Source organism: Uloborus diversus, chromosome 4, assembly GCF_026930045.1.
Source record: "Uloborus diversus isolate 005 chromosome 4, Udiv.v.3.1, whole genome shotgun sequence".
In the NCBI taxonomy this organism is placed as follows: Eukaryota; Metazoa; Arthropoda; class Arachnida; order Araneae; family Uloboridae; genus Uloborus; species Uloborus diversus.
In genome coordinates this window covers 190,171,389-190,187,441 of record NC_072734.1, presented here as the reverse complement: position 1 = coordinate 190,187,441, position 16,053 = coordinate 190,171,389, and the positions used below count along the sequence as shown (strand labels likewise).

The following is a 16,053-nucleotide window of genomic DNA, read 5'->3' as shown; positions in this document are numbered from 1 at the left end:
TTTAAGCAGTAAGTGACCGCCCCTAAACGAGGGCTAAAGAATTTACCATAGCTATTCAATAAATGAAAATGAAACACCTCACTAAAAGAACTTAAAATAATTTATTTCAAAAATTATGAAGGAATCGGAGTAACGATGATTGCTTCTGAATTGATTACTTTATTGGCATATCATTAATCCATTCATAATGACCTACCATAAATAACAAGCACATATTATATGCAATCTACATAATTTTTTTCAAAGAAGGTTAATTTTGGGATTTATTTATTTTTTTCCTTGCAGTGATTTGCTTTCTGATTAGAACTGAATGGAGAAATTTACTTTTGTTTTGTTGCAAAATAAAGCTCAAATTATCAAGCATGTTGGAAAATTCGAATTTCCCGGCATGCTGGTTAACCTCGCATTTTTCTGGCATGCGGGATAATGGGTGGTTACGAAACTATTGTTATTACTATTTTTTTTTTCAATTTCTGGTTTTTGATTCCCCCCCTATCTTTCTCCTCTTTAGCTTGATATAATGGCATTTTCAGTTAGCTGACAGGCAGACAAGGATTTACGTACAAGCTATAGCTTAGGGCTCCTTCTTTGAAAGGGCCCTCAGTTCCCGGAAATTAGTATGATTCCTTCCAATACTGAAAAAAGGAAAAGAAAAGTACTTGAAAAAATAAATTTCATTTTCTAGTGCTTGAAAATTGTTGAAAATTTGGAAAAGTGTGGCTACAAGCCATAAATCGGAGAGGGTAGGGAAAAGAAATGCCAATACATGTCGAATTCAGCTCCTTCCTGCTCCAAAAATGTAAAAACCGTGGTTCTTACGTTTCTGAAACATACTGCAAATTTTTGTGACTCACATGTTTCATATCTTGCTATTTATGTAATTCAGAATGCAGTCTTTTGGAAATTATTTTGGTGTTGCTTGCTTTTATCTTACTTCTTCTGCATATTGTCAACCTGTTTAGCATGGAAGAAATACACTTCCTCTATTCCTTTTCGTTTTCTGTCCCACTTGCAACTGAATAGAAGTTGTTGTCATGAAAATCTAAAGGGTTTTCTTTTCTTTTAAATTTAAAATAGCTGTTTCTTACATAGTTAGAACAGGAGTGTAAACACTTGCACTCAAGTACTAAAATATCAGAGACTGGAAAGTACAAATGAAGTGAGTTAAATAATTTTAATTGTTCTAGAGTCCTTGAAAATAATTAAGAAAATCCAAAGCAAAGTTGGGCTCCGATTTTATTTCTTATCAAGTGTATAAATTGTGAATTGTTAAATAAGCAGTACGTTACTCTCTTGTTACCTATTTTCTAAATCTGTACACCATTTCTTTTAAAGCCTTTTTTGCAATTGATCTTTTTATATTTAATTCATTGTTGTATTTGTCCGTGGGTTAGAGGGGTAATTTAAAACTAATTGTACCGAAAAGCCGATGTGAGCAAGTCACAATGCATTGTCTTTTCTCTTCCTGCGCTCTTTCTCTCTGTCAACTGCTGTCAATGATTTGTCAAATCAAAAACAATTTTTACTGTGCATTATCTTAATTTGCGAAACAGAAAAACCTTTAAAAAAGTTTTTTTTTTTTTGCCTATTTCTGTCCTGATATTTTTGTAGTGCCAACTAATTTTTAATCATCATATAAGGCATCTTGGCTTCAAAATGCAGAATTTTATACCCATTTTTAAAACTTTCCTCCAAAGGAGAAACCACCGGGCCCCCTACAGTAGGGGATATTCTATACTCCACTTAAAGGAGAATCCTGAGTTGCTATCTTGATATCATTCTCCCTCTTAAGGCCAATCCAAAAAGGACATCTGGAAAAAGAGATTAAAAAAGTAAAAAATATTGCTGTATGTATCAGAGGAAAGAAGCAAACATAGTAAAGGGGAAAAAATAAAAAAAATGCCACTTACAAGGGGGGACCCAAAAATAACCGGATTTTTGTTCTAAAATATTTATATATTAGTTTATTCACAAAATAACTTTTGTCTCCTTTAAAGTGTTCACCCTTAGATGCAATGTACTTGTTAATTCTTTTTTTCCACTGTTAGAAGCTCCCCTGGAACTCTCTAACCTTGACCATGTACAGTGCCCATTGCGAAGTAGTTTTTACAGCCTCTACATCATCAAAATGCTTCATTTTCAGATTTTTTTCATCCTCGGGAGCAGAAAAAGATCACAGGGGGCTAGGTCTGTTGAATACGGGAGTCGAAGAACGACTGGCCACCCCTGAGAGGCCAGTTAGCGGTTAATAGTAAAGGTTGTGTGTACGGGGAGTGTTATCATTGTGAAGGAACCATCCTTCCAATTGCCCTAGCGAGCTCCAACTCACTCTTCTTTCTTCTAAATTTTCATCAATCGTAAAACGACCACTCTTGTTGATTTTTGGCAGATTTTTTCCACATTTTCATCATTTCGAAACGTTGAAGGGCGCTCAGAGCGAGCATGATCTTCAACATTCTTGCTACCGCGTTTAAAGCGCCCAAACCACTCGAAAACTTATGTATGGCTCATAGCATCGGTCTTGAAAGCTTGTTGAAACATTTGGTAAGCTAATCCATTGCCGACTTTTCAAGCAGGAGAAGCAAAATTTCAAGTTTAGTTTGTTCTTTTAAATCAGCCATGTAATGAGTTCGCAGGTGGAAAGAAACAGCACCTGAGAAAACCAATCCTACAATCAGACAGTATCAATTTAACTGACGCCACTTGCACAACAGGTTTGTGAAGGTCTCTACTTGAGCCATCTAGCTGGAGAACACTCTACTACATCTAGGATTGGCATCGCACCATTAGTCTGGTTTCTTTTGGGTCCCCCCTCGTACACCACCTAGCAAAACATTGTGCCAACTACAAAAAGGAGCCCCATACTTGAAACAGCTTAGGACCCCGTTAAGTCTAAATCCGGCCCTGCTGACAGGCTTCATATTTTTTTCTTTGAAAGTCAACAATTTTCATTTGAAGGGTTTCTATGCATCTGAAAATTTCAGCAACTCGATGAAAATTTTGTTTACCATACCAAACAATCCTTGATGCTTATCAAAGATTGTTTTCAAAACACATCACAAAAAAATTTCCTGCTCTGAATGACTACAACTTTTGACAATAATTTCCTGTATGTTTCAAAAGTTTCTAGCTCTAGTTGGAATTTGGAAAATAATTTACATAAAATTCAGTGTAATTTTAAAAAAAATAATAATAATTAGTGTTTAACAATCAGTTTGATAGTTCAATGTGCTGAAGCCACTTTACCAACTAAATTGATAAAAATAATGTTAATAAAACTCAAAAATTAGTACATGTGTTTTACCGTAACAAGGAACCTTTTTTCTACGCTAATGCAGAAGACATAATCTTTTGAATAAAATATCATCCTATGTGTTTTTATCTATTTGTTGTCAACTTGGTTGTTTTTGTTTCATCTCTCACTTTTTTTAGTTTTTTTTATTTAATTTATGTGCCATGCATACTTTTTATTGATGTTTGTGATTATGTATTCACAAATATTTTTCTTCTTTCTTTAGAGTGGAAGGCACAAGAAACTCAAAAAAAGAATTCCACATACTTTTTGTACCAGGGAAAAATGTACTGTGTGAAGAAAAGTTATCTGTAAGACAATTAGAACTTTTTTTGCTCTGTTTATCTTTGATGTGTTTAAAATACCATTTGTAGGGTTGTAAAATTATGTTTTAGTTTACAAATACAGAAGAAGATCGTTATAACGCACACTTTGGGAGCCGAGCTTTTGCGTTACGTAGGTTTTTGCGTTATATAGATCATCTCACAAATTTTGAAACTAATATTCAGAATATATCTATATATTCGCACTTCATAATAAGTTTTATTTGCAATGAGTATTAAAGCCCTAACATTACAACTAGTTATTCACAAAAAAATGTGTTTCATAATCAAAAGAAAGTGAATTATCCTGCACTTATGCTAGCTTCATGGTTTGCATAACAGCTGCATTTTCAAGAGCCAGCTGATATTTTCTGTTTACTGTGAGAACTAATTTTCATTTTAAAGCTTTGAATAAATACGGAAAGATGAAAACCTGTTTCAGAATTTAATTTGCCTAACAATTTTCATGTTTGCAAAGCAAAACAGAGGGATGTTTTAAACTTCAAAACCTATTGTGTTATATAGGTCAGAGTTATAAAGGTATTCTACTGTATGTGAATGATTTTCAGATTCTTATCATACTGTTTTAATTACTGTAACTCCCATCTAAAATAGGTTTTCGATAAAAGAATAGAAACCTGTCGTAGCAGTAAGAAGTTTGAGCTTATCCTGAAACAATATCCACGTAAAATTTTGTGCTTGTTTTTATGTTTTTAAGCATGTGACATGTGATAGACTGGTTATATGTATGTTGTTAGTAATTCGTTAGTAACATCGATAGTTTAGCTGCTATCATTTGTTCGAGGCTTCCTTCCCTTAATATTATTATCTTTACTAATAATAAAGCTGAAAGTCTCTCTATCTGGATATCTGTCAGGATCTTCGTTCGGCTGATTTTCTTGAAATTCGGCGTGCAATTAGTTTATAGTATGAGGGTTTGCACCTCGAAGCGATTTTTCGAAAATTCGATTTTGTTCTTTTTATATTCCAATTTTAAGAACATTTTACCGAGCAAAATTATTATAAGATGGACGAGTAAATTACTAAATTAAAATTACGTGAAACCTTAATATGGACAAGCAAATGAACATAGCAAATTGGCGAGAAATTCATTATCCATTTCTTGTAAATATACAGGCCAAGGGCGCCCATATAGTTGGCAAGTGGGGGCTCAAGTCCCCCGCTTTAAAATTAGAACTTCCTTGCTTTTAGTACTTTTTTCTTTTCGAAAATGAAAAAACTTTTCTTTTCCAGCCTATAGTGAATAAGTTATACAAAATATCAAATTTTAATAAACCTAATCTGTACTGAAATCGTGTGCTATGGGGAAAATATCCTGCTAAACCATGAAGAAGATACCTGAGCCCCCCTTAAAATTTTGCATATGGACGCCCATGATGCAGGCAAACCAAATGACCTTCTAATTTTCAACTACGGGCAAAGTCGTGCGTGTACCACTAGTCATTAATAAAGATTCAAACTTTCAAATTATTGCAAATTTTCTTTCACCTTTTCAGACTATTTGCCTCATTAATTTTCTTTTCCAATACAGGCGATATAAGGCCATGGCACACACTGTAAAAAGGTCTGTAAAAAGGGCCCAAATTTAAGCATTATATTCTGAAGAACATTGTCAGAAATATGAAATTGAATCTAGGTGTCGTGATGACGCCTAGTATAAGTTTTTTGGTGTCAAAATGAGCAGTCTAGGAGTCAATTTAAGTAAATCAAACATACGTGTGTCCAAATATAAAAATAAATACAGTCAAGCCTTGATATCTCGAACCTCCTTATCTCGAAACCCTTTATTTCTCGAAACAAAAATTTTCCCCAGAATTTTCTATAAAAACCCCTATGTATTTTCCACAGTTATCTCGAAATTTATTTTTCGAAACCCTTGATATGTCGAAATTTTTTCACAGAAGCAAGTTTCAATTGTCGTTTTGCTTTGGCAATTTTTGTAGTAACAAAACCAGTTCTAGAGACAATTGCTTAATGTTTTTCATCCCTTTTCTTGTAAACTTAGTGAATAGGGGATTGGGGCAAGATAATAGGGAAGTGTTGGCATGAAGGGGGTGCAGTGTTTTCCCCAGAGTTTAGAATCTTTGTGCATTTCTCTCGAACATGTTGTCCACTTTGAGGAAAGGGGTTCGATTTTTCGTCTGTCAGTTTTCAAGCGAAAACGGAAAATGCGTTCCTCATTTACATCATTCAGCTTTTTTAACTCCTACAAAATGGCTGCTGAGAACTTTTTGAATGTGAGGTTACTGGTTAAAGATAAAATTAGAATTTTTAAATTTTTAGAGGAAAACACGAAGCTGAAATTGTTTTTCATTTCAAAATCTCATCCTGTGCACTTTCGACAATTAGAAAATTTCAAATCTAGTGAAATATTGAAGACTACTTTATTAATCGTAATTCAAAGTGGTCCCATAGTACATATATAAATGCATTTTGCGTATGTGTGTGTAAATGTGAGAGGTACTAGAGTAATTTTTAAAACCTTGATAACTCAAAAACTCAATATCTCGAAAAAATTTCCCGTCCCGAGAGATTCGAGATATTGAGGCTGTACTGTAGTTATTAAATAAAAATGCTACTCATTGCTGATAGCCTATTAAAATAGAATCTTAAAATATTCAATGGAACATTTTTTTAAAGGACAGAATTGAATGCATTTAAAAATTGATTTTAAAATTTTTTTCTTTGTTTCAATCTTGGGTCTTAATCAGGATGAGTCAGAAAAGAAAAGCTTGAGTGTGATAAAAATTTTAGTGTCAAATTTTGCATTTAGGGTTTCAAATCTAAGCATCATACCAAAATTTATTTCGGACTACTAAAAAAAAAGCGCCTTTCAAACATTTTGTAGGCTCCATTGGTAAGGCTCCCCGCTGTAGGCTCTGCTACTGATTCTTCTCATCGTCTTAGTACTAACAAGCAGCGATAAAATTAAAAATTAAAAAAAACCCCAACTGAGTTGCAACTGCAGAATCAAGAGGGAAAATTGAAGATCTTTTTAAAAGCCTTATGCTATTAAAAATCAATTACATATATTTTATTTGTGAACAAATAGAAACTGGCAACAGAATTTTTTTTAAAATCATTTCTTTTAATTTCCTTGTCGGCCAACAATGAATTCGGTGATCCATCGCGTGAATTAGGGCTTAGCCGTTGTTAAAATCTGCTTTAAAAAAACGTTATAATTCAAATTCTATGAAACATGGAAACTCCAAACACATTCTATCAGACGCAAGAAAAAATTCTCTTTATTTTCGAATTAAAATTTAAGACTTTTAACAATGTTTTCACTGAAAAAAATGGCAAAAAACCTTTTAGAGGTGTTTAATTAATATCTTCGTTAATGAATGTCATCCAAAGATGAAACCTAGCTAAGAACACTCTCGATCAACTCTCCTTTCGAACAAATTTTTTATTTTCAAAATTGGTCCATCCCTTTAGGCGCTAGAGTGCCACAGACAGACACACAGGTACACAGACACGTCAAACTTATAACCCCCTTCCTTTGTGTGTTGGGGGCTAAAAATGTAACCTAAATAAAACTTTATATTAAAACTATAATCCGCTTTTAACACCTTTAGACATTCAGCTGAAACTGCTTTTCTCTTTCCGAAACAACTCCATTCTGAATTCAAGTAGCTGAGAGCTAAGAAAATGTTGTTCTATTAAAAGTAGTTTTTTTTAAAATCATTTTCTCTTCATTTGTGAATACGTTTGTTTTTAAAGCTGAAATTTCTGGTAATGCTGTCTTCTTCCAGCAAGCTGTTTTAAAACACTTCATCTAAAATTCCAAACATCCTTCAAACTACTGTAGAATTTGTTGCAAGTGTAGACTTTCTTATATGGGTCAAATCAAACAAGTTCTGATTTCAAAATTAGTAAGATACTTGAGTTATTCAAAAACATAATTTTTTATTAGTTAGAGAATAACTTACAACTTGAATAATGAAATGTTTGTTTTAGCACTTTTTTTTCAGTGCATTATTTTTTGAAAAATCCCATAAGCTCTTGTTTGCTCAAAGTCTTTTCGGAACACATTTTCTGACTCCCAGTTTCCCCTCCTGGTCTACTATATTTTACATTATTTATTATAATATTATAATTTATTATCCTTTAAAGCGTGTATATTTCTTTGTGTTACTTAAATCAATTGTCGACTGTGCTATGTATTGTTTTGTTTTTATTTTTGTGGCAAAGATAAAAGAAATTTGATAGAAAACTGGAAATGCTTTGATGAAATAAGAATGTTGTTTTTCTCGCCCGTTATCGGCCAAAACTATTATTTTATATTTTTACTTTAATAATTGTTCTTACTAGAGACGTACCGAGTAGCTCTTTGTCCCAGTAGCCGAGTACCCGGCCTTTCACTACTCGGCCGAGTACCGAGTTACCGAGTACTCGGCCTTTCACTACTCGGCCGAGTTACCAAGTACCAATTATGTTTTAAGAAGAACCACCGACACACAAGTGATGAATTTTGAACTTATTGGAATAGACCTCCTTGTCCATATAATAGTTTTTAAAACGAAATTCCTGCTGAAATTTAATTAAGCATTATTTAAAAAATTTTGTGTCAAAAATATTACAAAGACATTATTTTTAAAAATAAATAAACTAAAGGTATGATTAAACAAGTTGGAATTTAAAACAAATTACAGTAAAATACCTCTAGTGTGGACACTAACAGGACAATTTTTTTGTCCTCAATAGAGAGGTGTCCGCAGGACAGGGGTGTAATAATGTTACTTGCATTGGAACTGAGGAATTAAAAATTGTCCGCATAAGAGGGGTGTCCGTTAGGAGGGGTTTCACTGTATACCAATCAATTATAGTTCTAGTCCGCCAAACATAAATAATTTTTAAAAGCAGATAAAACAAATGTACAGGAACACTGCACGCACGTGTTTTTGCCCACGCCCCTCTCCTCCCCCCTTACAAGGAACGTCTTTTTCAGTGCATAACATGTGAGCTAAAGAATGTAAAGAAATTCGACAAAAAATCATACTTTTGTCGGATGACTTTAAATTAACGAGCTTCCATTTTGTGCATTGAAAAAGGAATTCCTTGTAACGCCAAAAGAAGTGTCTGCAGTGTTCCTGCACTGTGCTTTTAACGTTGTTTTATTTTATTTTATTTTTTAAACAAAGGTATTTTTATATTTTTTATAACTAATTTTTGTTTGTAGCAAAAATTCATTTTTAATATAAAAATTCCATATTTTCTATACTTACCTTTTTTGCATAATTTTTAATAAATAAGTTTTATTAACTTTGGGGACATTAAAATAAAGATTTATTCCATTGAAACATTACAAACTTCATTATTCTCAAAATTTAAATTTGACTTATAAATTTTAATTGTAAATGATTGCAGAATATAATGCTTGCTCTTTTTTTATAAATTTTAGTATCTGTCTTGGACAATATTCAATTTTTTGCAACTACTCGGTATTGGCCGAGTATCTGATCAGAATTTGGCCGAGTACCGAGTACTCGGCAAATTGGCCGAGTAGGCCGAGTACCGAGTAGTTACCGAGTACTCGGTACGTCTCTAGTTCTTACTTAATTTATTTCTAATGAATTCAAACATTTTCTTAGCAAAAAAAATGAATGCTGATCAATATTATTAGATTATCCGGGGAAAATATTCGATTAAATGGGACTCTTTAACATAGCGTCTTTGGGGAAATATTCGGTTCTGCGTCGTTTTATTCGTATAAGCAAGGTATTCGTTTATCCGTTACTCGATTAAGCGGGGCCGACAGTATTTTAATGCTGTATATTTATGTTATTATGCTACTGGTTGTTTCATTTTTAAAAGTAAACAACTTCATCTTACAGCAACGTGGTGTTTGGGGCAATTTCACGAACATCTTTGACTGTAACATCGAGCTTTTCCCCGTTGATAGCGATCTTCTGTCTATGGAAATGGAAACATCGTTCAAAGTGGGTACTTTTTATTATTATTATTATTATTATTATTATTATATATTTATGCTTTATGTTTGACTTTTGTTAAATGTTTGTTACCTAATTATCTCTACATAGTTTAAAATGAAGTCTCCAAAAAGCGTCTGTTTGTTTGAACGCACAAAACTCGAGAACTACCCGGCCGATTTCGCTGAAAATTTCACAGTACAGTCGAGTCCCGACTTACGCGAGGGATGCGTTCCAAGACTGTAGAGAAATGTTACGTATACAATTTTTCAGAAGCGCACCAAATTCTTTTAGACACTGTTAAACACCCCTTACCTACTGCTTTTAAGTATTCTTCAACTGCACATTAGTTTCTTACATAAAGAACTGAACTTTTACTGTTTTTAAAAAATTTAAAAAAAAGCCGTTTCATTCAACATAAAATACTTAAAGTTGAACAAAATGAATGATCAATGTGAGGGAAAGACATAAAACAAAACACGGGACGCACAGTATGTAGTAATAATAAAATGTTGCACTATAACACTGTACAATAGATACAGTAATAGTATTCAAGAGTTGAAAAATAAAGATGGTGATGATCGATGCTTCTTTCTTTTTCAATACATTTTTAAATACGGATGCTTCGCCTTGTCTTTTATTACGTTTCCATTTTATAACAACAGCCTCTCTTCCTGAAGTCTTTAATCCACAGTACAAGAGCAGCTTCCATTTTCATAATACATATTTACTTTGCTTAGACTACGCCATTCAATACTGAAACTAAGTTCTGAAGTCTAAGTTCTAAGTTCTGTTTGTTTTGACTTTTAATTGTACTAATGAAAGATTCACTCATACTTATTTTCGTGCTACCGTCGACGTTTTGTAGTTGTTCAAACATATCGATAATCTTAACTTTTTTTTTTGGCAAGAACTTTCTTTTTCTTCCTATCTTCAATCTTTCGATGAAACTGTGCACGAAGGCGTCATTCTATTTCATCAACTTTAATAATTAGAATGAAAAAAAAAAAGATGCTAAGTGATTATTTGATGCATTAACACGATATGTAGAAAAGTTTGGTATGAGAACTTTCACTGCTGTCAGTGATGCATAAGGGATGTAATAACATTCACGAAATCAATATTTAGTAGCCAATAACGAAGCCGATACTTCCTTCCGAAAAAAAAACGTGTTGTCGACAGGGTTGGCAAAAACCCGGGTTTTTTAAAAAAAGCCCATGGACCCAGGGTTTTTTGGGTTTTTTTAAATAAAACCCAAAAAAAACCCTACTAAAGCTGGGTTTTTAAAATGAAATGTGGGGTTTTTTTTGTCTTTTTTTAGGGAAAATGTGGGGTACTTGTAGCATATTGTAGCGTAAGTATACGGACAAAGCGCAAAAATTGTCTTGGGGTAAAAAAGCTGGAAAACTAGTTAAAATTCAGCGTTTTCTGAAGAAAAGTATAAAAAAAACGAAAAAACCCAAGAATGGTGAAGTTTCAGATTTTTTAGTTTTCATGATTACCAACAGTTAAGGCAAAGTTACTTCTCGAGTGAGAAAATCTATTGTTCGTTTTTAATTGCTACTACTTTTTTTTTTGCATTTTACTTTCCTGTATTTCATTTTGTTATGCAAAACTACTGTAGAACCTCAAGTAGTTTTTACTCCCTTTTTACTGAATTCCAGCTTAATCAAGATATTTCTTTCAATTTTATGTTGCCAGTTTTTCTATTTCTGTGTACAAACTAAGAAATATTAAACTTTTTCGTAAGATAATGAAAATACTGTACATCCTGTTCTGTTTTCTGCCCGACCGTTTGAAAAACCTGTTAATTTCTAAAAAATATACCTTGTGTTTATTCGAGATTTGCGACGTGTTTGTTTGCAGGAAATAATTCACATGAAAGCCTTTTAGCTAGAGTAGTTTCCTCTGTACAATCGGCAAATATTGGGAAAATCGGACGTGACAGGACTTAGTCAAAATAATTTGAGTCCATTTATTTATCAGTTAAAGAAAAAAGTTAAATATATTTATTTAAAATCTTTGAAACATTTTTTTAATGCTGTTAAGGGTTGAGAAATACTATTTTAAAAAATTCATTTTTTATGTCCAATGTCTGTGGTGAAGAAGAAATGAAAAAGAAGTTTAAATTGTGAAAGTATTTAAATTAATTTTTTTAAAAACTTCTCAGAAAATTAAAAAAACCCAAAAGTGGGTTAAATAATGGGTTTTTTTAAATGGGTTTTTTCAAAAAAACCCATTGGGTCCAACCCAATTGGGTCCAATCCGGCCATCCCTGGTTGTCGACGAGGAATTTGCATTAGCTCTAAAGTTATTTACTCGTGAAAGACTCGCGTTATAGCCCTTTCGTGTAAGTCGGATCGCTTTGTAGCGGGGGTCGACTGTATCCCTCTTTTAGCACCGGAAGGGTTTGCAGACCAGTTCGAAAAAATCCAATGAATAGTTCTTTTTTTATTCCAATTAAGGCCCAATTTTCACATAAATTCCCGAATATGGGGATGAAAAATAACTTGCACATGCTTATGGACAGAGCCCTTTCCTTTTCTATGTCAATTTACTTTGTGTCATGGTTTGAAAAATAAAGTTATTTTAATCATAGATAATAAAAAAAATATATTGATCTTAATTTAGGAATGCCATGTAGAGAATGACTTGACAAGTATGCACCATGTCGCAAAAGCACTAATGACTATTCAAGCAGTTTATGGAATCATACCAAACATCTATGGAAAAGGGAAGTGTGCAAAGGTGAGAAAAATTTGTATTAATTTTTTTTTTCTTCTTCTGTCATGTAAAATTTTGTTCACATGCATGTTATATTAAACGATACCATCAAACTCACTTATAGCAAGAATATTTGCTAAAAGCCAGTTTGAGAAGAAAGTCGTCAAAATTCATGCTTGCTTCTTTTGTTATTTTCTATTTGTTGCTTTTATGCATGTTGGAGTATGATATGAAAACGATCTCTGAACCCCCTCCCCTTCGAGAAATTCCTGTGTACGCCACTGACTCTTATTACCACCTGGTGAACACAATTCCAAATCTAGATGAGCTTGTTGTTATTCCTGAACAAACCAGAATTCATACAACAATTTGATGCTTTTCCACGAATTTTTTAAATACCGTAAAATCCCGAAAGTAACCCCCCTATCGATTATAGCCCCCCCTTTTTTTGTGGAAAGTGAAATCACTTTAAAAGCCTGAATATACCCAGACGTGACGCCATTTTGGAAACGTCTTGCTTAAAAAGTAGCGCGAAACTTAAAAATAACCTTTTTTAAAGGAGAAATAATGTAATTGAACGAGTTTAGGATCATCAGAAATGTAAACTTTACTAAATCGAGTAAGAGATTTGTGTGTGTTTGCGTTCGCGATTTTTGTAAAGCTCAGTTTTCGAAATTACAATCTTCGTAACGAATTTGCGGCCGTGATTGCGATTTTCGCTTCTTTTCTGAAACAAGAACATTAAGATTTTACTTCTTTTACTGTAACCTTATTACTTTCAGTACATAATGAATTTTCAAGCGATAAATTATATGGGTTTTTTTGCCAACTTAAGGTGCAAAATCCTTTCTTTCGAAAAAAAAGTGCGCCCTCATGCAATTTATTACTACTAAAAAATTATGACAAGTTTTTATTAATTAATTTCTCTTTCTTCATTAATATTAACTCTCATTTACTTATTATTTCTTTTCTGTACTCTAAAATTAATACTACTAAAAACAATTATTTTCACTAATTTTTCAGAAAAATCTCGATTATAACCCCCCCTTTTGAAATCAACAAGTTTTGTTTTGAAAATAGGGGGGGGGGGGTTACTTTCGGGATTTTACGGTATGTCTAAGACATTTTGGACACCATGTTTTTTTTTTTCATGGTTTTATGCTGTTTTTTTTTAGTCTTGGAGTTCTGGCATTGGTTCTGAAATGTTTTGTTTAAATTTAATTGCAGCAAGTGTACGATCTCATGAGTCGTCTTCGACGGGAATTGTCTGGTCGAGAACCGCAAACGAGCCCGCAAATCGACTCTCTCCTCTTGCTCGATCGCTCCATAGACCTAATTTCTGTTTTAGCAACCCAGTTGACTTATGAGGGATTGTTGGATGAAATCTTTGGTGTACGAAACAGTAAGTAGTACCATTTTCTTTCAAAATAGATCACTATTTGTGCCACGCTATTATGTATAGTTCAACATATCATTAAAAGGAAATTTTAATTAAGTTTTTTTCATTATTTTTATTTCCAATAGCAGGCTACAATTAAGATAAAATAAGAACATAATTAGTATAGAAATAAAAATTAAAACTAAGAAAGTCACGAAGTAACATATTTAGTCCATTTGGGTCCTGATCTCCTAGTTAGCCCTGTGCAGAGACCACAGCAGAGGGCCCATCGCCAAAAATGTAGATCAATCAGCCAGCACAGCATTGCCCAGAGTTCACCACAAGGAGGTAGATCTACGTTGCACCCCACTTTAATAAAGTAAAACAACGCAGTTGGAATAATCCAAAGTTTTTAAAAAATGCATATTAATTTCTAAGAAACAGTTATAGTTTTGTTAAAGATTTGGGCAGTGATCAAATTAATGCAAAAGATTTGTTCTTGGAGCAAAACTCAAGTTCAGATCAACATTTAATACACTAAAATCTTAAAATGAAAATAAGATAAATAACAGATTTTTTTTTAAAACTATACTAAGCACTTTTCATAGTGCACTCAAAAGGACAAAATAACTTTTCTGGGTCAGAAAGGACAATTTAAGTATTCCTGTAGTTTTCAAAAATTCCAAGAAAATGACACCACAAATGAAGAAAAGTGTGTCTCAAATCATGAAGAGGATTTCTTATCATTATCTAGCGTTCGATCATAACATTGAGCGTTGAAACATGCATATTTTTCTAAGTGGGAATGTTTGATTTGAAATGACTAGAACCGCACTTTTCTCGGTTTGTGGTGTCATTTTCTTGGAATTTTTGAAAACTGCTGACTTAAATTGTCTTTTCTAGTACAGAAAAGTTATTTGTCCTTTTGAGTGCATTATGAAAAGTGCTTTGTATTTTTTACACAATCTGTTATTTTATTGTAAATGTATTTCAAAACTGGAATAATGTTACCATCATGAAACTTCACCTTATTTTTTTATATAAATGGCCCATACTAAAAGGAATAAAACCTATATACTTGCCTAAAACTTTAAACAGTTGGCACTAAAAATTAATCCTTGCTCCCCTCTAGGATTTATTTGTTTGCTAATTGAATTAAAACCATTTAAATATTAAAGGTTTCCCAAATTAATTTATGGTTCAAAACATACAAGTTACTTGTGATAAAGATCCTAGTATGTCTCTTCATTCATGCTTGCTTCAGAGAAGCCATCATTCAAAATTTTCATTATGATTACTATTAATATTACTGTCGTAAGGCAATGAATATTTGTAACAATAGGTTTTAATTTAATCATTTAGTGGGAAAATTACATGAAATTTGCTGTTTTCCATCCTAACCGAAATAATTTTCTTTTAGACTTTTTATTTTTCAGCGTTAAGTTGTACCTTAAGACTTAGCAAATTATTTAATGAAATCCTGAAGTCTCTAAGTGGTCTAGTTGCCAAGATGTAAGCAAAAGCAGGCCTCAGATTTTTCCGTGACAATCAGGCCAAGTATACTAAAAGTGCTTAAAAAGGATTAGTCCACTTGTTGGTGTTGAAAATTGGTTCAGAAATCCTTACTTTGTTCTTTTTACCAATTTTATGCATTGCATTTTCATGTAAACAATGCTCAAAATTTTTGCAATCCAAGTTGCAAACTTTTGAAATTGTCAATTTTTACTTAAATACTCCATACTCCTAGTGGTTGACATGACAGCATATTTGTTTCAGTGTCAAACTTATGTGTGTTAACATCGTTTACTCCTTTTTGTTGAAGACATGATATCCTATCTAGTTTAACTAATGCTGTTAACAAAATTTTGATGGAAAATTGTACTTTTTCTTTGGTCAGGTGAGGGAAAAAAACAAACAAACTTACAAATATAGTATGTTTAGTAGTCTCTAAAATTATGGGGAGAAAACACATCCTTCAATCAGTGTTATGGTATTAATTCACACATAAACTTTTTGCAATTATTTCCAGCAGAAAAACAATGTTGTAATTACTATTTAAGAAAAAAAGTCTAATGAAAAGTTTGAAGAAAAATTCATTTCATTTTTTTCTTGTTAGATATTGTCAATATTCCTGAAAAATCGAAATCTGCTGATGGCCAAGCGATGCCCGATGAACTAAAAAAGTATGAGCTGAAGTCTTCAGAGGAATTGTTTGTGGAGCTGAGGGACAAGAATTTCAATGCTGTTGGACCAATTTTGAGCAAGAAAGCCAAAAAGCTTACAGCTTTGGTGGATGTAATAATATTACCTTATTTTTCTAATTTATGATGCTTGATGATTGCTTTTATGATTGAATATGTTTTTTCTAATGATTGCTTTGTA

General features: G+C 32.7%; 1 protein-coding gene across 1 annotated transcript in view; it reads left to right on the top strand.

Moving 5' to 3' along the window:
- Positions 1–16,053, top strand: part of LOC129220081 (vacuolar protein sorting-associated protein 33A-like) — an 81,300-nt gene that overhangs the window by 18,390 nt on the left and 46,857 nt on the right. Inside the window, exons 4-8 of the mRNA XM_054854419.1 lie at positions 3,519–3,603; positions 9,474–9,578; positions 12,201–12,317; positions 13,521–13,695; positions 15,788–15,966. Coding sequence (XP_054710394.1) covers positions 3,519–3,603; positions 9,474–9,578; positions 12,201–12,317; positions 13,521–13,695; positions 15,788–15,966 — 661 coding nt within the window. The remainder of the gene's footprint in view (positions 1–3,518; positions 3,604–9,473; positions 9,579–12,200; positions 12,318–13,520; positions 13,696–15,787; positions 15,967–16,053) is intronic.